The sequence below is a fragment of the Lacerta agilis genome, chromosome 6 (assembly GCF_009819535.1).
Source record: "Lacerta agilis isolate rLacAgi1 chromosome 6, rLacAgi1.pri, whole genome shotgun sequence".
NCBI classification, from domain to species: Eukaryota; Metazoa; Chordata; class Lepidosauria; order Squamata; family Lacertidae; genus Lacerta; species Lacerta agilis.
The window spans coordinates 90,893,992-90,906,629 of record NC_046317.1 but is presented as its reverse complement, the minus strand read 5'-3'; the positions used below and the strand labels follow the sequence as shown (position 1 = coordinate 90,906,629).

General features: G+C 46.3%; 1 gene segment (V, D, J or C); it reads right to left on the bottom strand.

The window, feature by feature from the left end:
* Positions 1-6,680: 6,680 nt before the first annotated feature.
* Positions 6,681-12,638, bottom strand: part of LOC117049256 — a 46,378-nt gene continuing 40,420 nt past the window's right edge. The window contains 3 exon segments of the C gene segment in view: positions 6,681-6,818; positions 8,710-8,855; positions 9,799-10,107. Of these exon segments, the coding sequence occupies positions 6,681-6,818; positions 8,710-8,855; positions 9,799-10,107 (593 nt within the window).

Sequence of the window (12,638 nt, the reverse complement as noted above, 5' to 3'; positions counted from 1 at the left end):
AGTGGGGCTGAGAGACTTCAGACAAGTGTGACTAGCCCAAGGTCACCCAGCAGCTGCATGTGGAGGAGTGGAGACGCGAACCCAATTCACCAGATTACGAGTCTGCCGCTCTTAACCACTACACCACACTGGAGAGATGCAGGTCAATAAACACACACACACACATTTGAGGCTTACATTTGCTAAGGCATTAAAGTTGATAATTTAAAAATCTCAATTGTTTCAGACTTCTTGCTGGGTTTTCATATTTTTTTGTTTATTAGTGAGGGGTTCATCAGAGTAGGCAGTGTGCTGATTGATCCACCATTCGGCTGCAGTTGCAGACTTTTCCAAACACCTGAAAGAAGAGTTCCGTCCGCAGAGGGACCTTTGTGTCAGAGCTGTTTTTGCCACTGCTCCCTTCCCCCTGCAGTCTCATGAAAATCTGCTTTGGGAGGTTGGAGCAGCACAGAGGGCAGTGCAAGAGGGTGAGGCATCGCATTCCGTAAGTGGAATCGTCTGCTGAATCCTGGTGCCTTCAGGGAACAAAAAGGAGTGCCCCTTCCATCAATGGGAGCTACGTTGGGGCAGAAGTGATAGAAGCATTTGGATCACTTGTAAAGCTCATTGGCTGATAACTGCTGTATATAGCACACCTTATAGAATAACTTATTGATGTATGCATAGTAATAAAAAATGTTCCAAACAGGAACCTGTCTCAGAAGGCAAAATGTGTCTTTGGAACAGCAGCTGCCCCATAATGAGATTTGCACACAGTGGCTAGACTTTGGCTAGACTTTGCCCGTCTCTGCAGTGTGGTGAATTGACTGCAGCACTGAAGTGGCTTCAGGGCACAAGGCTGGGCAGTGTGTATGGAGCTCCTGGGCTGCCCAGGTTGGGGGGGGGGGGAGAAACACCCTCTCTCTGTCTCAGTGACGTTCAAATTTGCTCCAAGAGTTTATGAGCAGGGCCAAGGCATGAACTTCTTTGCAAAATACTTGCCAAGTGCAGCAGCAGTGCAGTCCAAATAAACCGAGGCTAATCACAGTGAACCAGTCTAGGTTCAAAATGTAATCCAGAGGCAAACTCTGCAAAAGTCCTACGGTCAATATTGCAGGGAGTTAAGGGAAGGGTGCTAGATGGGGGGGGGGCAAAAAAACTTTGTTTCTAACATTTGGAAGGCTCAAGAAGTAGATCCATCTGCTTCCTAGATCACAGCTGCTGGTAGTAATGGAGTTTTGGGGCTTCCTTAAGCAGAGAAGCCTTTCACAAAAGTCACACATTGGCTATGGGTCCACAGATGCATGTCATGTCTTGCTGTGTTTCTGAAGATGGGTTGCTCCACAGCTGCAGGGTTTCTTCAGCAGGTCTCTAGGCCAGCCCCTTTGAGCCCCTTAAGAAGATCCTGCCAACAACTTAAGGCCCTAGACCTATGGAGTGTTTGATTCATCCTCCGAGGAGTCTGTGTTGGTTCTCAGCCTGGTGGGGCAACCACTCCAGCTCACCAGAGAAGGATGCTGTAGTGCCACCTAACAATGCTCTTTGGCTATCTTACTCTTTTCAACAGCAATCTCCATAGTTATTTGAGCAATAGTCAACACTCTTTAAGTGTTTGTTAGACATCCTAAATTCTTGGGTTTAGTAAGTGTTAGAATTCAATCAAGCCAAACCTTAAAATATATGCCAGGCCACTCTCCTGACCAGGAAATTACCTGGGGTGGACCATTAGGAGGACAAAAGGAATGTGATGAGCCATTAATAATGCCCAGGGCCCTCAGCTCAGAGTAAGTTAGAAGAACCAAAGCCAGGGTTTAAGAGTTGGCTGGAATGTGACCTGGAGGGAAAAGGTTGCACTCTGGTAGAGGCGGCTAGCTGGAGAAAGGCTCGGAAATATGGCTGGTGCCTCTCTGAATCAGCTTGGCATGTTAATGCTGTGGCTAAGGTCATATATATGAGTAAGTAAACCCTCTATAATAAAGGCACTGTAGTCTCTACTGTGCCTCATTTCCAAAATAAATCACGAACCCCAGGTGAGTGCCTAGAACCGTGGGAATCTTGCAGTGCTTTGAAGGGGGGGTGGCATGCAACAACATTCTGTCAAATTAAGTTGAAAAGCTGCATATTCACATCCTATTTTTTCTATCCTGAAACTATTTTTTTTTTTTTTGCACGCACCTTGCCTCGCAGATCTCTCTTCCCCAAGTTTCATTTATGTATAATGTGCTGTCGAGCTCCCTATAACACCATGCTTACAAATTTTCACAAAACAGAAATGCATTTAGTAGCTTCCCACTAACGTATCTCTTTTAAAGTTTGCAAACTGATTTCAGCTGCTGCTTGTGTGTTGGTTACAACCTCCTCATCCTCTGCAGCAAATAAAGGACTTGTGTTTTCATTCACTCCCATAATGTTGTTATGGATTCATCTTGCTGTGCTGTTTTCTCAGGAAAAGACATAGGAGCAAGAAAGCAGCTATGACCTTATTTAGGATAAATCCAATCCAGAAAGCGGAACTGGAGAATAGATGTCCTTCGCCTGTTAAGAAAGAAAGGCAGATCAGCTCTTGTTTGTTACTCACAATTACAGGTTTATTTTCCAGGAAACATTTTAAACCCCCCTCCCTCCCAGCACCAACACCGCTTGGGATGCAAAAACTGAAATAAAATATTATTCATTGGAACCCTACAAAAAATACTTTGGAGAAGGGAGCCCCCTTTTTTCTGGGATTGTGGGGCTGTGAATCAGCTCTCAAAAGAGTGATGATTAATTGCACATTTATTCACAATCCAATGAAAACTAGTTTAATTCACAAAAGTGAACTTTATCCAGCAATAGCAGTCCAAGAGTCATTTCTAGTACCCCTGCCACCCCCTTGCCTCTTAGGATGTCCTAGATCAGTAGTAGTGGCGAACCTATGGCACATGTGCCAGAGAGGGCACCCAGGGCCCTCTCTATGGGCACGCACCCCATTGCCCTAGCAGGGCTGTTGAAGAAGAAGAAGAGTTTGGATTTGATATCCCACTTTATCACTACCCAGCCCACCTTTCCTCACTAGGAAAACAGAAGTGAAGCACTCAAAACGGAAGTTATACTCAGAACAGAGCACGTTCAACTTCCGAAAAATGTTCCAAAACTGGAATACTCGTTTCCAGGTTTGAAGTGTTCAGGTTCCAAGTAGTTTCAACTAAGCTGTTTGAAAACTGAGATACCACTGCCCTCCAGAGGATGGTCCTGACCAACTGGGGAAGCGTGACAGTCTTTAATTCACTGTAAATGTGGACACCTAAAGATATGGCCTGTGCTCAAATAACGAATGTTGGAGATGCAATAAGGAAATTGGCACATATATTCATATTTGGTGGCATTGCAAAAATGTTAAGGGGTTTTGGGGTATGTTATATAAGGAATTAAAAAAGATGCTGAAATATTCTTTTTTTTAAAAATCCAGAGTTATTTCTATAGGGAATGCTGGACGATGATATTCAAGTCAAGGACAGGTGCATACTTACGTATGCAACAGCAGCAGCCAGACTCCTTATAGCAAAAAATTGGAAAGCCAAAAGAATACCCAGTAAAGAAGATTGGCAAATAAAAATGATAGCTTATTATAATTTGGCTACAAAAATTGGTGAAGTTAAAGGAATAAGTCAAGAAAGAATAGATAAGGATTGGAAGTCATTTAAAGAGTATATTATGTCATGTGGAAAAAGCTGATCTTTTGGCAGATCTGTGAAGGCTCAAGCAAACGCATAAAGGAGAGAAGAAAAATTATAAAGGTATACACATAATTAAGGAGAAAGAAAAAAATGCAATATAGGGAAGGCTAGAAGCCATCGCAGGGTGGTGGGGGGTGGCGGGAAAGGGGGAAATTGTTTTTTTAATTTAATTTTATATATATATATATATTTAAGTTATGTCATTTTTGTTTTCAAGTTGTGTCTTTTTTGTATTTGCAAAATTGTCAATAGAGTTTTTTTTTAAAAAAAAGAAAGAAAATTCCATCCCTGTAAAAAGAAAAAGAGATATGGCCTGTGCTCATTTCCTTCCTGCAAAATCATGACAATCAGGTCCACCCTGGTATGGCTGGCTGGTGGCAGGGAAAGCTGATACGTTTATTTGAACCCCAAATCCAAGCAAAGCCAATGGGGAAAGAGGAGGGAAAGTCTGCGTGTCTGCAGTGTTGCAGCTTTTGGGACAATAAGGTCAGAAAAGCAGCATGTGGACAGACGACGCGGGCATCTTCTGCACGGAGGCGAGCTGCTGATCCTAGGAGGCAAAAGAGGCTGCGGTTGTGTTGCTCTTCACAGTTTCAAAAGCTGGCATGAAGTGTTAGGAACTGGCAAGCTTTCTTATCGGATTTCTCCCCCGATGATCCTCTATGCAAAGATTCTACTTATGTGTCTTATTCTTAATTGCCATGCGAGTGCAGGGGTCGCCAGCGTGATATCTGTGGGTGCCAGTGTGCCCGCCAGTACAATCATAGAATTGTAGAGTTGGAAGAGACCCCCAAGGGTCATCTAGTCCAACCCCCTGCAATGCAGGAATCTCAGCTGAAGCATCCATGGCAGATGGCCACCCAACCTCTGCTTAGAAACATCCAAGGAAGGAGAGTCTACCACCTCCCGAGGGAGTCCATTCCACTGTCAACCAGCTCTTACTGTCGGAAAGTTCTTCCTGATTTCGGTCAGAATCTCCTTTCTTGTAACTTGAAGCCATTGGTTGGAGTCCTACCCTTCGGAGCAAGAGAGAACAAGCTTGCTCCATCTTCAATGTGACAGCCCTTCAGATCTTTGAAGATGGCTATCATATCTCCTCTCGGTCTCCACTTTCCCAGGCTAAACATACCCAGCTCCTTCAACCGTTCCTCATAAGGCTTGTTTTCCAGACTCTTGGTCATCTTGGTTGCCCTCCTCTGCACACCTTCCAGCTTGTCAACATCTTTAAATTGTGGTTCCCAGAATTGGAACCTCGGTTTACATAGCGTCCTCCTTACGAACGCTTCAGGTAATGAGCTCCACTAATGTGGAAGTAGGTGCTCCTGGTAGCGAACTTTTCCCCGGGATGCAAGCGGAAGTTGTGTGGCGGCAGCAGGAGGCCCCATTAGCGAAAGCGCACTTCAGGTTAAGAATGGTTTCGGGTTAAGAACGGACCTCCGGAATGAATTAAGTTCGTAACCTGGGGTACCACTGTATTCCAGGTGTGGTCTGATCATGGCTGAATAGAGTGGTACTACAACTTTCCTTGGTCGGGACACTACTTCTGTTGATGCAGCCCAGAAGAGCAGCAACTCTCATGGTGCCTGCAAAAGTCCTCGGTAAATATCCCCTCAACAATCCACAATGCACAAAAGATGGTTTGCTCAAACCTTTCCCTCTCCCTCTCCTTCAGTTCCAGTTACAAGTAGGTAGCCGTGTTGGTCCGCCGTAGTCAAAACAAAATAAAAAATTCCTTCCAGTAGCACCTTAGAGACCAACTAAGTTTGTTCTTGGTATGAGCTTTCGTGTGCATGTGCCTCTCCTTCAGATATAAGAAGGGAGAAGAGCTGAAAAGTTGGCCATGTGCTTGCAGAGACTTAGTGTGCTGCTGCAGGTGGTTGCCGTTCGCCAGTGGGCCAGTGCCTGGCTTGCACAGAGCTCTCCATCAACTTAAGGGACCCGTGACCATTAGGTCTAGTCACGGACGACTCTTGGGTTGCGGCGCTCATCTCGCTTTATTGGCCGAGGGAGCTGGCGTACAGCTTCCAGGTCATGTGGCCAGCATGACTAAGGAGCTTCTGGCGAACCAGAGCAGTGCACGGAAACGCCGTTTACCTTCCCGCCGGAGCAGTATCTATTTATCTACTTGTACTTTGACATGCTTTCGAACTGCTAGGTTGGCAGGAGCAGGGACCAAGCAATGGGATCTCACCCCGTCGCGGGGATTTGAACCGCCGACCTTCTGATGGGCAAGCCCTAGGCTCTGTGGTTTAACCCCCAGTGCCACCTGCGTCCCATTCTCCATCAACACCCCACAGAAATTGGGATTGTGCCAAAAAAATTGCCTATGGAGACGGTTGCCTTGGCGACATGTTACTTTGCTGGAAAGTGTTGGTGTTGGCAACAGAAGACAGTTTCCATGAACCCATCCGTTCACCATGAGTCACTTGCATTGGGCAACCTTCAGGGAGTTTCCACAGAGAAGGAGCCACCAGACGCTTTGCTTTCAGAAGGTCACAAGTTCGGCAGTGGTGACTGGTGCCCTGTCGGATTGGTGGCACGGAAGGCAGGGACACCAGGGCCAATGATGGACAGAGCCAACTCATTCTAGTTTTGTCCTAATTCTCTTCCCCGCTGAGTTCAACAAAAGGGCAATGCTGAGCCTAAGGAGGAGGAAGCTGAGAGACAAGGCCAAACCCTGCATTGGTTGTAAGGAAGAAGGTAGACAGATGATGGTCGGCTGAGGTCAGATTCAGGGGTGGTAGGAAAGTGCCCCGTTCTTCCTAATAGACCAGCTTCGACTGGCTCAGTTCCAGACATAAGAGCATCTCTAATAGCCAAATTAAAGCCAAAATCTGGAAAGCCCCCACAAGTCAGATGTCACAGGCTGGTCAGTAATCACCCAGTTCAAAATTGGAGTTGACTTTTTACCAGCTAAAACAGGACCTCCATAGACCTGGATGAGTGTCAGAGCAGTTCATTCCAGGTGGCCTTTCTACTTCAAAATTAGTTGCTGAGACTGAAAGTCTCTGCTTCCCTACACTTATCTAAGTTCCCTCCTCTCCAGGGCTTTTTCCGAGCAATCAGAGACTGCGCCAGCATGCAGACAACATCTCCTCCGCCCTTTGCATGCCTCTTCTGGTTCTGGGGAACAAGTGGGGAGGGGAGCTTGTCACAGCAGAAGGAAGAGACACTCTTGCTTCTTCAACAGCCGGACTCATCTCTGTCTCTTGGCTTCAATTCCCCACTGCTTCAGTTTCTGCCTCTGATTCTGGCCTCCTCTCCGCCACAGACTACCTCTTCCGCTTCTGACACTTCCTCTTCTCTGTCTTCTCTCTTTGACCACTCAACATTGTCTCACCACCAATCCTGGGACTCTTGAGTCTTCTTCCCTTGTTGGTTCCCCAGCTGGTTCCTCCCACCATTCCTCTGTGCCCAACCAGTCCATGACATCAGAGAGACAATACTGGCCTGGATGGACAAAGTAGCTTCATTCCAAAGCAACCTGCAATTTGAGGGAAGGCCCCAAACCACACTGGAAGCGTACATGTGTTGCATTAAGATGGCCCCAGGTTGTATATATGGGGTTTTAAGTGGTTTTAATTTTGGTTCCTCTGTTTTGTTTTTGTTGGGTTGGTGTTGGTTAAATGTTAGTTGAGGTTGGTGGTTATTTTAATTTGGGTATAACTGTAAACATTATTATTATTATTATTATTATTATTATTATTATTATTATTATTATTATTAGTGGCCCTAAGATGTGGTGAGGACAACTGGCTTAGATGACTTTAAAAGGGGAGAAGACAAATTGATGGAAGTGGAGATAGCTACATGGACCCTCCATGTCAGGAGAAAGCACGCCACAGAATACCAGCAGCTAGGAAGCATCTTTTCTTGGGAGAAAAGCGATGACAAACCTAGACAGCATCTTAAAAAGCAGAGACATCACCTTGCCGACAAAGGTCCATATAGTTAAAGCTATGGTTTTCCCAGTAGTGATGTATGGAAGTGAGAGCTGGACCATCAAGAAGACTGATCGCCAAAGAATTGATGCTTTTGAATTATGGTGCTGGAGGAGACTCTTGAGAGTCCCATGGACTGCAAGAAGATCAAACCTATCCATTCTGAAGGAAATCAGCCCTGAGTGCTCACTAGAAGGACAGATCCTGAAGCTGAGGCTCCAGTACTTTGGCCACCTCATGAGAAGAGAAGACTCCCTGGAAAAGACCCTGATGTTGGGAAAGATGGAGGGCACAAGGAGAAGGGGACGACAGAGGACGAGTGTTGGACAGTGTTCTCGATGCTACCAACGTAAGTCTGACCAAACTGCGGGAGGCAGTGAAAGACAGGAGTGCCTGGCGTGCTCTGGTCCATGGGTTCACAAAGAGCCGGATACGACTGAACGACTGAACAACAAAAACAAGGAAGCACCAACAGGAGAGGACTATTGGCCACCTTGCTCTGCCAGTATGTTTCTCAATAGCATCTGTCCTGCACTGTGGGGGAAAGGGAAAGGGACTAAATCAGCCTTTGTCAACGTGGTGCCCTCCAGATGTTCTGGACTACAACTCCCATCAGCCCTGGCCAGCACAGTTTTGCTGCCTGTGGCTGATGGGAGTTGCACTCCAGAGCATCTTCCTTGAAGGTGAAGGGTGGAGGAGATGAACCTTTGATACAATACAGCATCTTACTAATGTCCTTATTTCTGGCTAATGGGAGGTCCAGTAGCAGGACTGGGAAGCCATGGAGATTTTCAGGGTCACTAGGCAATGCTGAGTAAGTCATTGGTTTGATTCGGTAGAAAGCAGCCTTCACATGTATACAGATACTTCTAGGGGAAATGGGGCCCAGGCTTACCTGGTTCAGATGTGCTGCTTACGACTTTTAGCACCGCAGATTTGCTAATGGGGGGCTGGGAGTTGTGCACAACCCAGCAAGTGAACACTGAAGAGCTTCTCTGCTTAGTTGCTGTCACTTCCAGGGAACTCCGGAGGGAGAAGGTCCCATCCTGATTTGGGATTTTGAAAACTGGCACCTCCAGGGGGGTTTCCTCCCGGTCCTTCAGCCAGTTAAAAATGATGTCTCTGGGATAAAAGCCTTCTACATAGCAGGTGACTGTCACAGTGTCATTCACCTGGACAGGTGAGGGAGGGTCCATTTTCAGCCATACTTTGGGCGGAACTGAGCAAACAAAGCCAATTGTTAAAATGTGGACTTTTAATGCTCTGCGCTTGGAAAAAACAATATTAATTAATTCATAGGACTTATATCCTACTCTTCAGCCAGAAAGGCTCCTAAAGCCATGCTCATATAATATATATGTAAAATGCAATAACTAGCAATGAGTTCAATCTAAAATGCTACAACACAAAAGGAAAAAGGGAAGGGAAGGGGAAATCAACCAAACTTACATCACCAGGGTCTCCTTTTAACTGACAGGGTGCTGACTGGGATGGAAGCAGACTGCTAATAGTCGTAAAAATAGGCCTTGCTGGTCCCTTGAGAAACAGCCTGGTGACCCCACCTTCCCTGAGGTATCCTTTTGGGGGAGAATTACAGAATTGGTCCCTTCCAAACTACAATTCTATGATTTTATGTATACATATACGTGTAAATAAGGGGCACAGGTGGTGCTGTGGGTTAAATCATAGATCCTAGGGCTTGCCGATCAGAAGGTCAGCTGTTTGAATCCCCGCAACAGGGTGAGCTCCTGTTGTTCGGTCCCAGCTCCTGCCACTAACAGTTCAAAAGCACGTCAAAGCGCAAGTAGATGAATAGGTACCGCTGCAGTGGGAATGTAAACGGCGTTTCTGTGCGTTGCTCTGGTTCGCCAGAAGCGGCTTAGTCATGCTGGCCACATGACCCGGAAGCTGTACGCCGGCTCCCTCGGCCAATAAAGCGAGATGAGCGCCGCAACCCCAGAGTCATCCACGACTGGACCTAATAGTCAGGGGTCCCTTTACCTTTACCTATATGTGTAAATAAAGACCCAACAGTCCCTGCTGACCTTCATTCGAAGGAAATGAAATTCTGGGAAAACACAGGAAGGCAGCCGTGGAGGCTCTCACTGCTTGGAGATAATGTTCTTCCCCACTGATGTAAGAACAATTTGTCAGTCACTTACCAGCCACAGAAACCACACTGCCTTTCCCCTTGCGCTTCAGTCCAAAGAATTCCCTCGTGCAATAATAGGTCCCAGCATCCCGGCGTTCGATGTGGGGGATGAGGATGGAGAAGTCTGTTTGCGAGCCAGGATGGACTCTTCTCACCCGGGAATCGGTTCCTGTGTCAAGAGCTTGGGACCCCTTGTACCATTTCACGGTAGGGTGGATAATTGCCCGGGTCAATTGGCAGTGCAGGGTGATGGTCTCTCCAACGGATGCAGATAGAAATTTGGGCTTCTGCTGGACCTTCGCATAGATTCTTTTGGCATCTGAAAGAACATCACATAGTTCTGGTTCCTCTCCAGATTCTGCTTTTACTACCCCTGTTTGATTTAAAACATTTTATAATCACTTTGGAGGTAGCCTTTGACCTCCAGTTCAAAACCATGGAAGAACAACCCCAACCCCAAACTCTTTGGGAGAAGAAAAGGGTGAAGAGTAAACCCTACAAAAATCCAGAGTGGAGTCCCTAAGGTGGTTGGTTGGGGCCTTGTCCGCCTCCTTCCAGCAACTCCTGAAGCCAAGCTGGTGCCAAACGCCTTGCTCTGCTTTCCTTTGGACCACATCATAGAATCCTAGAATCCTAGAGTTGGAAGAGACCCCAAGGGCCATCCAGTCCAACCCCCTGCCAAGCAGGAAACACCATCAAAGCATTCCTGACAGATGGGTGTCAAGCCTCTGCTTCAAGACCTCCAAAGAAGGAGACTCCACCACACTCCTTGGCAGCAAATCCCACTGTCAAACAGCTCTTACTGTCAGGAAGTTCTTCCTAATGTTTAGGTGGAATCTTCTTTCTTGTAGTTTGAATCCATTGCCCCGTGTCCGCTTCTCTGGAGCAGCAGAAAACAACCTTTCTCCCTCCTCTAGATGACATCTTTTTATATATTTGAACATGGCTATCATATCACCCCTTAACCTTCTCTTCTCCAGGCTAAACATACCCAGCTCCCTAAGCCGTTCCTCATAAGGCAACGTTTCCAGGCCTTTGACCATTTTGGTTGCCCTCTTCTGGACACGTTCCAGCTTGTCAGTATCCTTCTTGAACTGTGGTGTCTCAAGTGAAAAGTCTCAAGTGAAAATATTTTGGTAAGGAAGAGATCCAGTGAGTCTGAACCAGGTAGCAGTGGTGTAACAAAAGCAAGGGAAGGAATGACTATCATGAGTGTAGGTAAGACGAAAACATGTTTTCATTTTTTAAAAATCACTGATACTGTTTTATTGATTTTACAGTACAGTACATTTTTATTGCTTTCATTTTATGGATCAATGGTCTCATTAGATCAGGGGTCAGCAACATTTTCATGGCTTGAGCAGGTTCACGGTCCCACAGACGCCGCAGTGGGCTTATGGCCCATGGGCCTTAGGTTGCCATTAGATAGTAAAACTCATGTTAAATTTCTGTTTTACGGGTTTTCATCATCGGGAATGGATCAATCCATTTTCCCATTACTTTCTGTGTGAAAGCACGCCTTGGCTTAAAAATGCTTCGGGTTAAGAACGGACTTCCGGAACGAATTAAGTTTGTAACCTGAGGTACCACTGTATTTCAAACAGATTTATACATATAACATGGAGGAGTTTGGATTTGATATCCCGCTTTATCAGTACCCGAAGGAGTCTCAAAGCGGCTCACATTCTCCTTTCCCTTCTTCCCCCACAACAATCACTCTGTGAGGTGAGTGGGGCTGAGAGACTTCAAAGAAGTGTGACTAGCCCAAGGTCACCCAGCAGCTGCATGTGGAGGAGTGGAGACGCGAACCCAATTCACCAGATTACGAGTCTGCCGCTCTTAACCACTACACCACACTGGAGAGATGCAGGTCAATAAACACACACACATTTGAGGCTTACATTTGCTAAGGCATTAAAGTTGATAATTTAAAAATCTCAATTGTTTCAGACTTCTTGCTGGGTTTTCATATTTTTTTGTTTATTAGTGAGGGGTTCATCAGAGTAGGCAGTGTGCTGATTGATCCACTATTCGGCTGCAGTTGCAGACTTTCCTAGACACCTGAAAGAAGAGTTCCGTCCGCAGAGGGTGCTTTGTGTCAGAGCTTTTTTTGCCACTGCTTCCTTCCCCCTGCAGTCTCATGAAAATCTGCTTTGGGAGGTTGGAGCAGCACAGAGGCCAGTGCAAGAGTGGGAAGCATCGCATTCCGTAAGTGGAATCGTCTGCTGAATCCTGGTGCCTTCAGGGAACAAAAAGGAGCGCCCCTTCCATCAATGGGAGCTACGTTGGGACAGAAGTGATAGAAGCATTTGGATCACTTGTAAAGCTCATTGGCTGATAACTGCTGTATATAGCACACCTTACAGAATAACTTATTGATGTATGTGCATAGTAATAAAAAATGTTCCAAACAGCAAAACAGGAACCTGACTCAAAAGGCAAAATGTGTCTTTGGAACAGCAACTGCCCCATAATGAGATTTGCACACAGTGGCTAGACTTTGCCCGTCTCTGCAGTGTGGTGAATTGACTGCAGCACTGAAGTGGCTTCAGGGCACAAGGCTGGGCAGTGTGTATGGAGCTCCTGGGCTGCCCAGGTGGGGGGACGGACACCCTCTCTCTGTCTCAGTGACGTTCAAATTTGCTCCAAGAGTTTCTGAGCAGGGCCAAGGCATGAACTTCTTTGCCAAGTGCAGCAGCAGTGCAGTGCAAATAAACCGAGGCTAATCGCAGTGAACCGGTCTAGGTTCAAAATGTGATCCAGAGGCAAACTCTGCAAAAAGTCCCATGGTCAATATTGCAGGGAGTTAAGGGAACGGTGCTAGATGGGGGGGGGGCAAAAAAAACTTTG